General features: G+C 48.3%; 1 protein-coding gene and 2 long non-coding RNA genes across 6 annotated transcripts; 2 read left to right on the plus strand and 1 right to left on the minus strand.

The window, feature by feature from the left end:
- The first annotated feature begins 2,689 nt into the window (after window positions 1–2,689).
- On the plus strand, window positions 2,690–3,145 carry LOC146072460 (uncharacterized). Its single transcript, XR_014473137.1, has 3 exons — window positions 2,690–2,782; window positions 2,864–3,003; window positions 3,085–3,145. It is a non-coding gene; the product is annotated as an uncharacterized LOC146072460 (long non-coding RNA).
- Window positions 3,146–3,331: 186 nt separating this feature from the next.
- Window positions 3,332–5,216, plus strand: LOC146074634 (uncharacterized). Of its 2 annotated transcripts, none has more exons than XR_014473443.1 (7): window positions 3,332–3,445; window positions 3,527–3,666; window positions 3,748–3,923; window positions 4,010–4,132; window positions 4,219–4,341; window positions 4,428–4,529; window positions 5,052–5,216. It is a non-coding gene; the product is annotated as an uncharacterized LOC146074634 (long non-coding RNA). The 2 variants fall into 2 exon arrangements; XR_014473444.1 differs by having other exon boundaries at window positions 4,428–4,518.
- On the minus strand, window positions 5,127–17,208 carry LOC146074633 (uncharacterized). Of its 3 annotated transcripts, none has more exons than XR_014473442.1 (5): window positions 10,236–10,581; window positions 8,432–8,692; window positions 7,626–8,346; window positions 6,440–7,513; window positions 5,127–5,256 (listed from the first exon to the last, which is right to left on the minus strand). XR_014473442.1 is itself a non-coding variant. In XM_083182961.1 (5 exons), exons 2-5 carry the CDS (start codon window positions 10,443–10,445, stop codon window positions 6,879–6,881), a joined length of 1,827 nt encoding a protein of 608 aa, XP_083039087.1. In that variant the 5' UTR covers window positions 10,446–10,447; window positions 14,188–17,208; the 3' UTR covers window positions 6,252–6,878. The 3 variants fall into 3 exon arrangements, 2 of the variants coding, with proteins under 2 accessions (XP_083039087.1, XP_083039088.1); XM_083182961.1 differs by lacking the exon at window positions 5,127–5,256 and adding an exon at window positions 14,188–17,208 and having other exon boundaries at window positions 6,252–7,513; window positions 10,236–10,447; XM_083182962.1 differs by lacking the exon at window positions 5,127–5,256 and having other exon boundaries at window positions 6,254–7,513; window positions 7,626–7,934; window positions 8,010–8,346.
- Between the last annotated feature and the right edge of the window lie 750 nt (window positions 17,209–17,958).

Below are 17,958 nucleotides of genomic sequence, written 5' to 3' on the forward strand. Positions count from 1 at the left end.
GTGCCATAGGGCGGTATTCAATGAGCCAGAATCGCCAAGTTTTATGGCGATTCTGTGTTTTTATCGTGGCTGACGGCGATTTTATGAGCTGTATAAGCGAATCACCCTATTCAACGTCGTCTATTCGCCGCTGACGACTGGTGAATGAAGCACCAATCGCCAAATGTGTTTCTCTTCAAATCGCCGGTATTTGTCTATAGGAATTTTCATGGGGATTCGCCGGTAGTCGACGGGAATCACCCATGAATCGCCAAAAGTGTATTCAATGTGAAGTTGGCGATTCTTATTTCTTGTTTCATATCGCCGTTCCTCACCGAGTGTCCCTCGTCATCTTTTTATGGTGATCTTTTTTAGGAACCTGTGAAATAATTGGTTTTAAGTGCTTAATTTCACTCTGCAAGTGTAATATAATATTATTTGCTGCCCTTGTGTGATGTGATGGTCGTAGAAGTGCTATACCAATATATATTTAATTTTTTCTGGTATTTTTTTTTACTCCCACAACGCACTGTTCTTACCCATGGTGCACCTCACTTACCCATGATTCTCCTCCCCACCTCACTCCTTCGTTTGGCCTTTGAGGAGATTACACAGCTTTTGCAGTCTGCTGTATTGGAAACGTTTTTGTAGGGTAATTTGCGTTTTTTTGCATTTCACTGCAATTTCTTTAACACTGACTACAGTAATGGAGCTGTTCAGGGATACTATTGTTGTTTTCATGCTGAATGCCAGTGTGGAGGAGGAGGTAGATATGATGGAACATGACACTAGTATTCCGGCGATAGCTCCATTAGGTGAGTCGGTGCGGGTTTCAGTCCCACGTCCACGCCACTTTCGTACTAGGCGTGAACTGGGTGATCTCACCGAGGCGGAGGTGATTTCTAATTATCGCCTTTCGTCTGCGGCAATCCATATGCTGTACGATCTCATGGAGCCAGACCTGGTAGCACGGAAACGGGGCAATCACGCACTCACCGGTTTCCAGAAACTGTTGGGTGCGTTGCATTTTTTTGCGTCGGGCACATTCCAGCCCACTTTAAGCCAAACATGCGGTTATTCACAGCCAACCCTCTCCCGCTGTATAGCACAGGTCATAAAGGCATTCCGCAAATTAACGACCCAGTATATTAAATTTCCTGATCAAGACAGCGAATGGAATGAGATCAAATTTGGCTTTTTCTCAAAATGGAAGTTTCCCAGTGTTTTGGGCGCGATCGACTGCACCCATGTGGCGTTTAAACCACCGCGTTCATCAGAGGAATGTTTTCGGAACCGAAAACACTTCCACTCGATGAACGTTCAGGTGGTTTGCGACCACCAAATGAAAATAACCAACCTCCTTGTGGGTTTTCCTGGGTCGACCCACGACTCGTTCATTCTAAGCCAGTCCGCCCTGTATGCCGATTTCGAGCACGGCCGAATGCCGGACGGCTGGCTGTTAGGTAAGTAGTATGTTTTTTTTTGGCTGTGGGGGGGGGGGGGTTTGATTTGTCTTGAAATCCAGACTTTGTTAATAATGTAATATTTTTTTTTTTGGTTTCCATAGGTGATGCGGGTTATCCCAATAAGGACTGGCTCCTGACCCCATTATCTGATCCTGTGGGCGAAGCTGCTGAAAGGTACCAAAGGGCTCACACGACAGCGAGGGCAGTAATTGAGCGAACCTTCGGTGTCCTTAAAAGCCGGTTTAGATGTTTAGACATGACCGGCGGAGCCCTTTTATACTCACCGGCAAAGGTTTGCGGCATAATTAATGCTTGTTGTATTTTACACAACATTTGCATTGCAAACCGTTTGCCGGTGACCGTGGATGCTGCGGTTTTCCGGCATGGGGACCTTTCAACAGCTTTGCTCGCCGGTATGAATGAACGAGTGGATGCGAGAGCTCGACTCATCCGGTCATATTTTGCCCAATGTGAGTATTTGTAGTCCAAAGTTTGTGGCTTGTTTGATTAGTTATATGATATTTAACACTTTTCATTAATTTATGTTTTCTAGAGTTCCGTTTGGGCACGTTAGTGTTTTGGCCTGTTGCCGTTGGTCCTTCGGTTTTCTACGGTTCTTTGTTTGCCGCTGTTGTTGCGTGGCTGCTATCCCAAGGCTACGTTTCAGTTATCCCGTGAGTAGCGCTCCGCCTGTGGGAAGGAGGGGAGGGTTTGGGCCCTGTGAGGTGTCACTAACCCCTTTTTATTTTCCGCAGCCTATTCCTGCTTAATACTTTCTGGAGGGCCCTACAAGCAGCTGGATCCTGTGTGCAGCGGATGAACCCCTGATGTGTGAGGGCTGCTGGCAGGTGTGGGTGCGTGATGCCTTTCCCATGGGCTACTGTGCAGTTACCCGGTGAGTATCGCTCCCGCTGGGGGAAGGAGGGGAGGGTTTGGGCCCTGTGAGGTGTCACTAACCCCTTTTTATTTTCCGCAGCCTATTCCTGCTTAATACTTTCTGGAGGGACCTACAAGCAGCGGGATCCTGTGTGCAGCGGATGAACCCCTGATGTGTGAGGGCTGCTGGCAGGTGTGGGTGCGTGATGCCTTTCCCATGGGCTACTGTGCAGTTACCCGGTGAGTATCGCTCCAGCTGGGGGAAGGAGGGGAGGGTTTGGGCCCTGTGAGGTGTCACTAACCCCTTTTTATTTTCCGCAGCCTATTCCTGCTTAATACTTTCTGGAGGGACCTACAAGCAGCGGGATCCTGTGTGCAGCGGATGAACCCCTGATGTGTGAGGGCTGCTGGCAGGTGTGGGTGCGTGATGCCTTTCCCATGGGCTACTGTGCAGTTACCCGGTGAGTATCGCTCCCCCTGGGGGAAGGAGGGGAGGGTTTGGGCCCTGTGAGGTGTCACTAACCCCTTTTTATTTTCCGCAGCCTATTCCTGCTTAATACTTTCTGGAGGGACCTACAAGCAGCGGGATCCTGTGTGCAGCGGATGAACCCCTGATGTGTGAGGGCTGCTGGCAGGTGTGGGTGCGTGATGCCTTTCCCATGGGCTACTGTGCAGTTACCCGGTGAGTATCGCTCCCCCTGGGGGAAGGAGGGGAGGGTTTGGGCCCTGTGAGGTGTCACTAACCCCTTTTTATTTTCCGCAGCCTATTCCTGCTTAATACTTTCTGGAGGGCCCAACAAGCAGCTGGATCCTGTGTGCAGCGGATGAACCCCTGATGTGTGAGGGCTGCTGGCAGGTGTGGGTGCGTGATGCCTTTCCCATGGGCTACTGTGCAGTTACCCGGTGAGTATCGCTCCCCCTGGGGGAAGGAGGGGAGGGTTTGGGCCCTGTGAGGTGTCACTAACCCCTTTTTATTTTCCGCAGCCTATTCCTGCTTAATACTTTCTGGAGGGACCTACAAGCAGCTGGATCCTGTGTGCAGCGGATGAACCCCTGATGTGTGAGGGCTGCTGGCAGGTGTGTGTGCGTGATGCCTTTCCCATGGGCTACTGTGCAGTTACCCGGTGAGTATCGCTCCCGCTGGGGGAAGGAGGGGAGGGTTTGGGCCCTGTGAGGTGTCACTAACCCCTTTTTATTTTCCGCAGCCTATTCCTGCTTAATACTTTCTGGAGGGACCTACAAGCAGCGGGATCCTGTGTGCAGCGGATGAACCCCTGATGTGTGAGGGCTGCTGGCAGGTGTGGGTGCGTGATGCCTTTCCCATGGGCTACTGTGCAGTTACCCGGTGAGTATCGCTCCCCCTGGGGGAAGGAGGGGAGGGTTTGGGCCCTGTGAGGTGTCACTAACCCCTTTTTATTTTCCGCAGCCTATTCCTGCTTGATAATTTCTGGAGGGACCTACAAGCAGCTGGATTTGCAGTTTCTTTTGCTGGTCTCTGGACGGGGAAGTCTCCAGCGGGTGAACCTCTAAAGTGAAAAAGACCTGCCGGACCATAGGCTGTACCTGTCATGTGCGAGCACATTCATTAAAACCAAATCTGGGGTGAGTATGGAACTACGTGGGGGACTGGTGGTGGGAGGCTATAGGAGACAGTCACCGATCATTAACCCCTTCTTTCTTCTTTGCAGTTTCTTTTGCTGGTCTCTGGACGGGGAAGTCTCCAGCGGGTGAACCCCTAAAGTGAAAAAGACCTGCCGGACCATAGGCTGTACCTGTCATGTGCGAGCACATTCATTAAAACCAAATCTGGGGTGAGTATGGAACTACGTGGGGGACTGGTGGTGGGAGGCTATAGGAGACAGTCACCGATCATTAACCCCTTCTTTCTTCTTTGCAGTTTCTTTTGCTGGTCTCTGGACGGGGAAGTCTCCAGCGGGTGAACCCCTAAAGTGAAAAAGACCTGCCGGACCATAGGCTGTACCTGTCATGTGCGAGCACATTCATTAAAACCAAATCTGGGGTGAGTATGGAACTACGTGGGGGACTGGTGGTGGGAGGCTATAGGAGACAGTCACCGATCATTAACCCCTTCTTTCTTCTTTGCAGTTTCTTTTGCTGGTCTCTGGACGGGCAAGTCTCCAGCGGGTGAACCCCTAAAGTGAAAATGACCTGCCGGACCATAGGCTGTACCTGTCATGTGCGTGCAAGGTGTTAAGTAATGTTGTTTCTCATCAATAAATTTTACATGTTTATTCACCTCTCGTCCATGAATCCAGTTCATGTCAAATGGAATATAGCTAGCTTGAGTTTGTGTTTGATTTTGGTAGAGTTTTTAAACTATTGAAAATAGTGATAAATCAATCAATTATATGGTCAAATCTAAGTTATCTAAGCTATGGGAACACTCTCCCAAAATCATTTGCTTTCTGAAACTATCACCCTGTAATAGGCCCAGAAATTCGCTTTTTGGATCAATCACTACTGTTATGAGATGGCGGGGATTGCTCCAAATATTTCACTGAGACACCTTTAGAAATCTATTTAGGTGTATTTGGCAAGAATGACATATTTAAGGAAAAGCTTAGAAATAGGAGTATCAGTGAAATATAAACCCAAAAAGTACTTGGTCTAAACCGGCACCAATCTGGAAACTCCTAGCTTGTATGCATGTAAAACACAAAAAAAAACCTTAATATTTATCTGACACTGACCCTTTATCATTTTTTGCAGTCGTTTCAAAAGAAAATGGTTCACAACTGAAAAATGGAATAATACTCATCTGATACCTTTTTAATAACATTCAGAAGCAAGAAAGCAGTCAATATATTTGAAAAACTTTATTTAACTTTTTTTCACATGTTAAATTCCGAAATAAATTAATACCATGGTAAAGACTTTCCCGGTGTCAATTCTTAATCCTTACCGTCGGTATAACCTGCAAAAAAGGAGAGCAAATTTTGGAAATTGGTATCAAAAACCTATTTGGGAAAAGATGTGAGTTGCAAGCTGTGGGCACCGGATGCTGAGTAAGCGTTGTGGTAACGCACAAGCAAGCCACACTTCAAATGCGCCTGGTCTGTGCGTTAGCACAAGGGACAAGATGCGAGTTGCAAGCTGTGGGCACCGGATGCAGAGTAAGCGTTGTGGTAACGCACAAGCCAGCCACACTTCAAATGCGCCTGGTCTGTGCGTTAGCACAAGGGACAAGATGCGAGTTGCAAGCTGTGGGCACCGGATGCAGAGTAAGCGTTGTGGTAACGCACAAGCCAGCCACACTTCAAATGCGCCTGGTCTGTGCGTTAGCACAAGGGACAAGATGCGAGTTGCAAGCTGTGGGCACCGGATGCAGAGTAAGCGTTGTGGTAACGCACAAGCCAGCCACACTTCAAATGCGCCTGGTCTGTGCGTTAGCACAAGGGACAAGATGCGAGTTGCAAGCTGTGGGCACCGGATGCAGAGTAAGCGTTGTGGTAACGCACAAGCCAGCCACACTTCAAATGCGCCTGGTCTGTGCGTTAGCACAAGGGACAAGATGCGAGTTGCAAGCTGTGGGCACCGGATGCAGAGTAAGCGTTGTGGTAACGCACAAGCCAGCCACACTTCAAATGCGCCTGGTCTGTGCGTTAGCACAAGGGACAAGATGCGAGTTGCAAGCTGTGGGCACCGGATGCAGAGTAAGCGTTGTGGTAACGCACAAGCCAGCCACACTTCAAATGCGCCTGGTCTGTGCGTTAGCACAAGGGACAAGATGCGAGTTGCAAGCTGTGGGCACCGGATGCAGAGTAAGCGTTGTGGTAACGCACAAGCCAGCCACACTTCAAATGCGCCTGGTCTGTGCGTTAGCACAAGGGACAAGATGTGAGTTGCAAGCTGTGGGCACCGGATGCAGAGTAAGCGTTGTGGTAACGCACAAGCCAGCCACACTTCAAATGCGCCTGGTCTGTGCGTTAGCACAAGGGACAAGATGCGAGTTGCAAGTTGTGGGCACCGGATGCTGAGTAAGCGTTGTGGTAACGCACAAGCCAGCCACACTTCAAATGCGCCTGGTCTGGGCGTTAGCACAAGGGACAAGATTTGGGGACAAGATAGATTAGAGGGTGCACTTGGGTATTACTCACCAATAGGTATGTAGCTTTGGCATTCTCCCCGTTTTGGATTTTAGGAGTTGAAAATCAATTTCCAATGCACTGCCCCTGAAAAATTGAAAAAAAAAAAATGGTGTTTGCACTGGGTGTAATTTTGATAAATATGAACAAATGTTTTAAAGGTTGCATTGCAAGGGTAGAAATGTGGGATCAGATTGCTCTTTTTATGGCCCATTATTACATCCACCATATGTAAGGAGCTTTCATCATTTCCCAACAATTATCAATGCATGCACGCGCATGCATTGCATAACTGTTACGCCCAACTCCTTAGTGAACACAGCTGTAGGAAAAATTTGCAAGGGTTAAATAATCATAAGAAAAGACAAACTGAAAGTTGGAGAAAAGAAAGCTTTCTATATTAACATAAAAACAAACAACATGTAAAATAAATGGAAATATACGACCGTGTTCACTGTGCAGGGTCCTCCTCCGCCGGTCCCGGCCTTTGGGCGGTTGAAGCTCGAGCAGGAGATGTGCGATGTGGTGGCGTCCTTGGTCTTTGGCTGGAGGGTGGAGGAGGTGGATACATTCCAGCGTAGCCTTGGTATGCCTGAGAAGATCCAGCCCACGATGTTTGGAGATGCGCAGGCTCCTGATGCCGACTTGATGAAGATGGTGGCATCCACGGTGAAGGGGTGGCTCTCGCTGGTTGTCCCACGTTGTCCGGATTGTATCTCTGCTGCAGGGAACTGGCGATCATCATGCAGCTTGCCGCAATTTGTGTCTGGCAGGTGGAAATTTGTCTCAGGGTCTCCTGTTGACACGCTGCATTCTCAACCAACTTGTAGATCCCGGTCATCATCACCTGGTTATCCTCTCGACGTCGGCGTTCGGATTCCACCCAGTCTTCATGCCGTCTTCGCTCTATTTCGGACATCGTTGTGGCCAGTGTTTCAAGATGCTTCTCCATGGCTGTCATCCTCTGCTCCATCATGATCCGGTACTGGTTCTGGTGATCTTCTATTTCAGACGCCAATTGCCGGACTCTATGGACGCGCGTTGGAGCCTGTTCTCTCTGGATGTCCTCCACGAGCTGCATTCCGGCTATAAAAAAAAAGGACAAGATAAATAAATTTTATCCATTTCACACAATGTAATCTTTAAAAAAAAAAAAAAAAAAAACCCACAAGGTTACAAACAAATGGCAAAAGCTTACAATCCATCAGTGGTGGTCTGGTGGGATCCACCTCCTCCTCATCTTCAGACGCTTCCTCGATGTCCTGGATGGAATGATGATAACTTGGAAGCTGATGGGCCAATCCTCCACTTGCTGTAGATCCTTCTTCACCCAGTGGGGTTTGCAAGCTGCTGTCTTCAAATCCTCGAGAGGTGTCTTCTGTTTGAATGGACGATTCAAACTGACTGATCGAGTACAGATCCAGGGTGATGGTCTCTTCCTGTGTTGACTGTTCTTCAGCCGGTTGGCTTACATGGGTGTCTTCTGTCCGATCTTCAGCAACGACAACTGTTGAAATGAAAATATACATTTTAGAACCTTGCAAAATAATTTTAGAGAGAGCAAAGTAGTACAAATAATTACCCTGCTCCTGAGTTTGCGAAGGTGCTGTTTCTGCTGGTGTTGTCTTTCGTCTTCTTCGTTGCGCAGGTGGAATTTGCGCTTCGATAGCGTTCAACACTTCTGCTCTGCGGACATTGGACTCCACAGAGCCTGGAACACCTTCCACCATGATTGGATTCATGTGTTCCTGGATGGCTCGTTCCCACGGCTGCCATGAAACTTGTAATGGTGGTCCGCCTCCAGTCCCAATTAGATGTTGCCTGACTTGGCCCATCTTCCGTTTTGTGTGCCGTCGACAATCATTGTATCGTTTGTGGCATTTGTCGATCGACCTGACGTTGCCACTCACTGCTGTAATCTAAGATGCAAAAAATCACATTATAAACAATCAAATAATGCACTTTTTTAAATGGATTTATTTTAATAAAAAAAAAGCAATGAACCTTCTCTGCAATCGAGGCCCATATTCTTTTACGCTCTCTACCGCTCGTTTCCTGTCTTCTTTGTCCACACAGTTGGTCATAGAACTTGTGGACCATTTCAACCAGCACGTTGCTTTCTGCAGTAGTGAACGGGATGCTCTCTTCTTCTCCCTCGGCAAGTTGGTCTAGGGGAACCTTTTTTTTCCTGCCAGGTTTCTTTCTCGCTACGGGTGGTTGGACCCCAGAACCACTGGGTTGTTCGTCCAGTGTTCTGTCTGTAGCCTTTAAAAAACAAACAGTGTCAGCAAAATTACACAAAAAGATTTAGCATATATTAAACATTAACCTCATGATGTATTAAGTATTTGGCCACGCCCCTTTCCGTCATATGTTGTTCGCCTGCATCTTTCTGCGTTGCAGCAAAGAGAACTGCAAAATGCCGGCGATAACCGGAAATTATCACGGACTGTATTCATATCAGAGCTGGGAACCCCAGACTGCTATATATAGGGGACATCACAGGGCTGTATGTCGGACAATAATAGGATGTTATACTGAATAATCCAAACGGGTTATTCAATTAGGATGAGTATGTGTGCTACTGGAGGGAAATATTCCCTCATGTTATGTAAATGGCTGTACTATGTTCCCTAAGCTTTGTATACTGTAGCCCATACTGCTACATATGCATATGAAGGCAAGAAGAGCGTTTTTTGAACACAAGAGAAACTGGGAGGATAAGCGTTGCCCGTGGTTACGTCACTGCCTCCTGGTTATGTAGTTAGTAAAATGTGATGGTAGCATGAATAAGGGATTTGCTACAATGAAGTTAAATATGGCAGTCTTCCCGAATGCTTAATACCTAAAGAATATAACTGTATATCTATGGTCCGGTTAGAAGCGACCAAATGCTTAGATTACAATCTGTTTAGTTTGTGTATATTTTTTGGTTCTGGGATCATTGGGCCTCTTTATATATCATGCAACCGCACCCAGCATAGGAAGGGTTAAAAATTCCAGAGGGTGGTGGAGAGGGGTGCCTTTGGGATTTAAGTGGGTGTTTGCAGGTAGAGAGAGGCAGAGAAGTGTCCGAGCGTCAGCGCCGGGAGTTGTGGACTAGCGTGTCCTGGCCATCTGATGTTAATCTGAAGGATAACATGGTAAGGTTCTGATAACGTGAATAATACTGATGACCTTTCTGTATATAATGTATATAGACTTTAAATGCTGATTTAACATGTAAAACCCGTGTGTAAAATAAAGGTAATACTTTGGTATCTTTGCTATTGTTTATTCCTGTGCAATCTTTGGAACTAGGAGTGACCATGGGACTCTGCGTGAGGCTTAAGTCGCGCTGCGCTGCTACATGATCCCGGGATCTTCACACTGGTTGCCAAGGGGGGGGGGGGGGGGGGGGGGGGGGTCAGCAGAGTAGGTGAGCAGGCTATCAACGCGGCGGGGTGGGACTTGACCAGCTGACACGCTGATCTAAGTCAAATTTGCATCATCCTTTACCCTGCCACCCTGACAGTGCGCAGATCTACTCTGCTGAGAGCGGCTGTTACAGCATCCTATCCTGTCCCCACCCCCCCCCCCCCCCCCACTGCTCTCAACAGCAGAGCGGACTTAGGATGCAGAGTTTGAAAAGTTAACCTGCTCTCATGCAGGGTTCGTGATGCGCAGCAGCAGCAAAATATATAAAACCTACAGTCATCGGCGTCCGGTGGCCACTGTTTAATGGGTCCCGGCGCCCACTTTTAGGGTAAAATACGCGCTAGTGCATTGTTGCGAAACCTGTCTATTCATCAAGTTTTAAAGAAGTTACCTGTGTCCTTCTCCTTTTAGTTGTTTGTCTTGATTGAGGTGTTCCTTCTCGATCTCCATGCTCCATGTCGTCCTGCACCGGCCGGCCAGGGTTACTTGTGGAAATCCTATCACCATCTTCCTCCCTTGTAGTCATCTCCACTGGACTCGTCTCACCTGAAATAGAAAGAAGAGGGGAAAGGGGTTCCACGATCCTTGTCCGATGAGACATTCCTGTGAAATATAAACACAGATAAAGCAAACTTTACATTTTTGTACCTTTACTGTGCAATTAACCTACCTTAAGAAAATTTTGTGAAAATGACACTGAGGGGCCAGGCAAACCCAAGTGGGGTGCAAGGTGCAGGCATGCTTGTCAGGGATGCTGGGGTGTAGTGGGGGGGATCCCGACATGCTATGCTCGTGACCCAGGGCCCCCATTTTAAAATGGCTGCAGGTTTTTTTTTTTTCCTTTTTTTTTTGGCTGCAGTCATTTTAAAATGGGGACTCACGACCACGCCCAAAGCATGAAGGGCACCCACCACAACACTCCAGCACCCCAAACAAGCATGCATCAGGGCCGCACATGCCACCCACACATGATCCACAGTAAAAAAAAACCCAAACAGGCAATTTTGTGAAAATGACACTGAGGGGCCAGGCAAACCCAAGTGGGGTGCAAGGTGCAGGCATGCTTGTCAGGGATGCTGGGGTGTAGTGGGGGGGATCCCGACATGCTATGCTCGTGACCCAGGGCCCCCATTTTAAAATGGCTGCAGGTTTTTTTTTTTTCCTTTTTTTTTTGGCTGCAGTCATTTTAAAATGGGGACTCACGACCACGCCCAAAGCATGAAGGGCACCCACCACAACACTCCAGCACCCCAAACAAGCATGCATCAGGGCCGCACATGCCACCCACACATGATCCACACTCAAAAAAACCCCAAACAGGCAATTTTGTGAAAATGACACTGAGGGGCCAGGCAAACCCAAGTGGGGTGCAAGGTGCAGGCATGCTTGTCAGGGATGCTGGGGTGTAGTGGGGGGGATCCCGACATGCTATGCTCGTGACCCAGGGCCCCCATTTTAAAATGGCTGCAGGTTTTTTTTTTTTCCTTTTTTTTTTGGCTGCAGTCATTTTAAAATGGGGACTCACGACCACGCCCAAAGCATGAAGGGCACCCACCACAACACTCCAGCACCCCAAACAAGCATGCATCAGGGCCGCACATGCCACCCACACATGATCCACAGTAAAAAAAACCCCAAACAGGCAATTTTGTGAAAATGACACTGAGGGGCCAGGCAAACCCAAGTGGGGTGCAAGGTGCAGGCATGCTTGTCAGGGATGCTGGGGTGTAGTGGGGGGGATCCCGACATGCTATGCTCGTGACCCAGGGCCCCCATTTTAAAATGGCTGCAGGTTTTTTTTTTTTCCTTTTTTTTTTGGCTGCAGTCATTTTAAAATGGGGACTCACGACCACGCCCAAAGCATGAAGGGCACCCACCACAACACTCCAGCACCCCAAACAAGCATGCATCAGGGCCGCACATGCCACCCACACATGATCCACAGTAAAAAAAACCCCAAACAGGCAATTTTGTGAAAATGACACTGAGGGGCCAGGCAAACCCAAGTGGGGTGCAAGGTGCAGGCATGCTTGTCAGGGATGCTGGGGTGTAGTGGGGGGGATCCCGACATGCTATGCTCGTGACCCAGGGCCCCCATTTTAAAATGGCTGCAGGTTTTTTTTTTTTCCTTTTTTTTTTGGCTGCAGTCATTTTAAAATGGGGACTCACGACCACGCCCAAAGCATGAAGGGCACCCACCACAACACTCCAGCACCCCAAACAAGCATGCATCAGGGCCGCACATGCCACCCACACATGATCCACAGTAAAAAAAAACCCAAACAGGCAATTTTGTGAAAATGACACTGAGGGGCCAGGCAAACCCAAGTGGGGTGCAAGGTGCAGGCATGCTTGTCAGGGATGCTGGGGTGTAGTGGGGGGGATCCCGACATGCTATGCTCGTGACCCAGGGCCCCCATTTTAAAATGGCTGCAGGTTTTTTTTTTTTCCTTTTTTTTTTGGCTGCAGTCATTTTAAAATGGGGACTCACGACCACGCCCAAAGCATGAAGGGCACCCACCACAACACTCCAGCACCCCAAACAAGCATGCATCAGGGCCGCACATGCCACCCACACATGATCCACAGTAAAAAAAACCCCAAACAGGCAATTTTGTGAAAATGACACTGAGGGGCCAGGCAAACCCAAGTGGGGTGCAAGGTGCAGGCATGCTTGTCAGGGATGCTGGGGTGTAGTGGGGGGGATCCCGACATGCTATGCTCGTGACCCAGGGCCCCCATTTTAAAATGGCTGCAGGTTTTTTTTTTTTCCTTTTTTTTTTGGCTGCAGTCATTTTAAAATGGGGACTCACGACCACGCCCAAAGCATGAAGGGCACCCACCACAACACTCCAGCACCCCAAACAAGCATGCATCAGGGCCGCACATGCCACCCACACATGATCCACAGTAAAAAAAACCCCAAACAGGCAATTTTGTGAAAATGACACTGAGGGGCCAGGCAAACCCAAGTGGGGTGCAAGGTGCAGGCATGCTTGTCAGGGATGCTGGGGTGTAGTGGGGGGGATCCCGACATGCTATGCTCGTGACCCAGGGCCCCCATTTTAAAATGGCTGCAGGTTTTTTTTTTTTCCTTTTTTTTTTGGCTGCAGTCATTTTAAAATGGGGACTCACGACCACGCCCAAAGCATGAAGGGCACCCACCACAACACTCCAGCACCCCAAACAAGCATGCATCAGGGCCGCACATGCCACCCACACATGATCCACAGTAAAAAAAACCCCAAACAGGCAATTTTGTGAAAATGACACTGAGGGGCCAGGCAAACCCAAGTGGGGTGCAAGGTGCAGGCATGCTTGTCAGGGATGCTGGGGTGTAGTGGGGGGGATCCCGACATGCTATGCTCGTGACCCAGGGCCCCCATTTTAAAATGGCTGCAGGTTTTTTTTTTTTCCTTTTTTTTTTGGCTGCAGTCATTTTAAAATGGGGACTCACGACCACGCCCAAAGCATGAAGGGCACCCACCACAACACTCCAGCACCCCAAACAAGCATGCATCAGGGCCGCACATGCCACCCACACATGATCCACAGTAAAAAAAACCCCAAACAGGCAATTTTGTGAAAATGACACTGAGGGGCCAGGCAAACCCAAGTGGGGTGCAAGGTGCAGGCATGCTTGTCAGGGATGCTGGGGTGTAGTGGGGGGGATCCCGACATGCTATGCTCGTGACCCAGGGCCCCCATTTTAAAATGGCTGCAGGTTTTTTTTTTTTCCTTTTTTTTTTGGCTGCAGTCATTTTAAAATGGGGACTCACGACCACGCCCAAAGCATGAAGGGCACCCACCACAACACTCCAGCACCCCAAACAAGCATGCATCAGGGCCGCACATGCCACCCACACATGATCCACACTCAAAAAAACCCCAAACAGGCAATTTTGTGAAAATGACACTGAGGGGCCAGGCAAACCCAAGTGGGGTGCAAGGTGCAGGCATGCTTGTCAGGGATGCTGGGGTGTAGTGGGGGGGATCCCGACATGCTATGCTCGTGACCCAGGGCCCCCATTTTAAAATGGCTGCAGGTTTTTTTTTTTTCCTTTTTTTTTTGGCTGCAGTCATTTTAAAATGGGGACTCACGACCACGCCCAAAGCATGAAGGGCACCCACCACAACACTCCAGCACCCCAAACAAGCATGCAGCATAGCTGCACATTGCACCAAGCACAGTAAAAAAAAAAAAAAAAAAAACACTCAAGCAAAAAAAGTTTAAAACCCCCCCAAAAAACGGGGGGCACACATACTGCAAACAAACAAACACTCACCCACCCCATACAACAAACCCCCATAGCATTGCAGTACAAACACATCACAATACTCACCTGCAAAAGAAAATATGCACTCCACTCCACGCTCCACGCTCCACGCTCCACGCTCCAGGCACTGCTCTCTGCTCTCTGCTCTCTGCTCTCTGCACGTGTTCAGGGAGAACTATTAGCTGCAGCAACTCACTCCACCCCTGCTGAAAGCTAATAGCAGAGCTGCGCAGCAGGGAAGTCACTTATATATTAGATGGAAGAGCGGGAATATATACACCCGCCCTCCACCCAGTCACCAGATACGCTGGATTGGCTGAGAATCGCCGTTGGGGGCGGCGATTCTCAGCCACGTTGAATAGGGTGACACAGCTAGTCCCGGCGACTTCCGACGAATCCCTACGCGTGGCGAATCGCCGTCAAAAAAACGGCGATTGACTGGCGAATGTGAAACCTGAATCGCTGTGACCAGCGATTCAGGTCATTGAATACCGCCCATAGTGTGAATTTTGGCTCATTCCATGTGGCATAATGTGTAGGAGGCAAGTACAGTATAAGGGGGTTACTATTGCAGACTGTTAAATAAACTTGAAAGCTTGGGATTGGATTTTAAGATAGTTGAATGGATAAGAGCGTGGTTGCATATCCCCATCATTGCCCCCAGTGACAACCCTGCCGATTATTATAACCGGAAAGGATGGCATTCCATTGTGTTACAGGCTTTGGTCGACCATAAATACTGGTAAGCATATTTTTCATTGTCTGTTTTTTTTAAATGCAGTGTACCTTTCATTGTTCTAAAAATTGTTCTAAACTTTCTTGTAGCTTCACTGATGTTTTTATTGGGTGGCCTGGGCGAGCACATGACGCTCGTGTTCTTGCCAACTCCGACTTATATAAGATTGCGGAGGACAAGCTGGGAGGATGGCTTTTTCCCCAGAGGTAAATAAATTAAATATATCTATGCCATTACATCCCATACCTGTTTCATCATTCTATTAACATGATACTCATACTCTTGCATTTCTTTATAGAAATCCAAGACTGTGCATTGTGTGAACATCCCAGTCCACACTATTGGGGATGCAGCCTTCCCTTTGCGGCCCTGGCTAATGAAGGGGTACACGCAGCATGTGCAGCTGTCTCCCATTCAAGTGGTATACACCCACACTCTCAGTTCAGCTAGAATGGTGGTGAATGCCTTTGGCCGCCTGAAAGGACGTTGGTGCTGCCTCATGAAGAGGAATGACGTGGACCTGAAGTTCATGCCACATGTAGTCAGGCCTGCTTTATCCTTCACAACTTATGTGAGATGCAGAAGGAACATTTCCTAAAGGAGTGGACCGTGCAGGACCCTGAAGTGCCACACTGTAGTGGGGATTTGACGGCCAACGAGGGACAACATTCTTCTAGTCCTGAACTCATTAGGGAAACTATTTGTAACCACCTAAATGAGATGCTATGAGTAGTTACTGTTTATAATTACATAAAGAAAACATTTCTAGTGTTTCAGGCTTTGTTACTTTTTGAAAATAACATGAACAGGCATATAAAGCATAAAACGTTGCTTTTTTGTAGGTGCAAAAGTAGAACATGTGGGTAACACATTTAACACGTAAATCCTCCGCCCCGCCCCATAAACATATGGACCTTACAAACTCTCCAACTTTGTTAATGTGGGTAAAACAGATCAAGTGCACATCCAACATAAATATAACACCCTAAAAACCCAAAACCCAACCTCCCGCCACCCCCTAAATGGGAAAAATGTGCACTTAAAACAGGCAAACAATGTGAAAATCCCTATTGCTATTGTTTGTATATAGGGTATTCAGGTGAGAGTGGTGGCGGGTTAGGGGAGTCATAGTAGGAACCTCTGGAATACAGGGGGTAGCTATGCTCAGGGACAGTGGGGCCTTGGTTAGCTGGTGCATGTTGTTACCCACAAAGCGAGGCAGGATGTGGAACTGGAATTGTCTGTCTTGGTAGCTGTGCAAGATGTGCTCTTGGTGACCCATTATCTGCGTTATCAAGGTCTGCTGCAGCTCTCTTTCCGCCTCTATGAAACGGAGTTGCCGGGCATCCTCCTGTCGCTGCATGTTGTTGTCCATATCACGCAGTTCTTCAAAGAGCACCCTGGTGATTTCCCGTGCAGCGAGCTCTACTTTGGTGACTTTGCGTTTCCGCTGGGGAACTGTATATACTGCAAGGGGAGTAAAAGAAGGAGAAAAAGGCATAAGAAAAAGCAGTGGTGTGATCGTATGTTTGTGGCCTCCTCCCACCTACATTTGATAAACTCTGCAACACCAAACTTTGCGGCGGACGGTTATGGTGGCGTATAGTGCAGCATTACTGTGTATTGGAATGCCAGTGCTTAGGACCTTAATTATTGGAAGGAAGGATAAATACTTACTATTGGTGCACATCACAGGGAGATCTTTCTGGGGTGTCACCTGGGGTGTTGCGGGCACATCCCTCTCATGGATGGTCTCAGCATCTGTACTGGTGCCGGATATGCGGTCATCTGCATGGTTAACGGAGTTCAAATCGGGGTCATCTGCGACTAGTATCGGAGATGTTGGGCCAGATTGGGTACTGTCCACCGACTGTCAACATCAACCACTGGTGAGGGAGTGGCCGAGCTGGAGGATGTCAGGCTGATGCTGTGCATAGCTCATAAAAGATCCAATCTTGCCTTGCAGCCCCACTCTTATTCCGCTTGCGGTCATGTATGCGGTTGAATTGTTTCTTCAGCCCCTTCAGCTTGTTCACCACTTGCTGCTGATGAAGCCCCGTGATGCCAGGATCTTCACAATGTTGTGGTATATCTGGGCATCCTTCACAGTACCTGTAATCTGGCACCAGATCTCCTCTTCCCCTCTAATGCTTAATAGCTCCCTCACCTCATCATTTGTCCAAGACATTGCAGGCTTTCAGGGGTTAAATTGCACTTTTAGGCTCTATGGTGCCACAGCACATGCACACTGTCTCCCTGCACGCTGTATGCTGCCTCTGTGCATGTCTGTAAGCATCCACCACAACAGGAAGTTGACCTGCTAGCACATCAGCAGAGGCAACACGGGAAGTAGGGACATGTCCCTGTACCTTTCACACCAGCCAGTAGTCCAGGAAAGACCCAGGAGCAACCCTGTTATACCCCTTTCACACCAGAAATGCAGAGACAAACCCGGGAATTACATTCCCGGGACAAGCAGGGACATTCCCGGGTTGGGACCCATTCACACATGCTTTTGAAGCAGGGACAACCCGGGTTGGCACCTTTCACACTGAACCCGGGATAACCCTGCATTTCTATGAGAATAGCATTGAAAATTGCCTTTTTTAGGCTCACATTAGATGATTATTAATAATTAAGACACAAAACATTTGTAGTGTTTCAGCCTTTGTTTACTTGTATAAAACAAATTAAAAAGGCAAATGAAAGCATCTTCCCCTCTAATGATTAATAGCTCTCTCACCTCCTCATTTGTCCAAGACATGGCACACATTACAGGCTTTTAGGGGTTAAAATGAACTTCTGGGGTCTGTGGTGCTACAGAACATGCAGTGTCTCCCTGCACGCTGTATGCTGTCTCTGGGCATGTCTGTGAGTGTCTACCACAACAGGAAGTTGCGCTGCTAGCAAATCAGCACTAGCAGAGGCAACACGGGAAGCAGGGACATGTCCCTGCACCTTTCACACCAGCCAGTAACCCTGAAAGGACCCGGGAGCAACCCTGCTACCTAGCAGGGTTGAATTGCCGGAAAATTAACCCGGGAATTTGTCCCTGGAACCTTTCACACCAGAGCTAGTCCCGGGTTGTTCCCGGACCCAAC

The sequence above is a fragment of the Crinia signifera genome, chromosome 4 (assembly GCF_055691185.1).
Source record: "Crinia signifera chromosome 4, ASM5569118v1, whole genome shotgun sequence".
NCBI classification, from domain to species: Eukaryota; Metazoa; Chordata; class Amphibia; order Anura; family Myobatrachidae; genus Crinia; species Crinia signifera.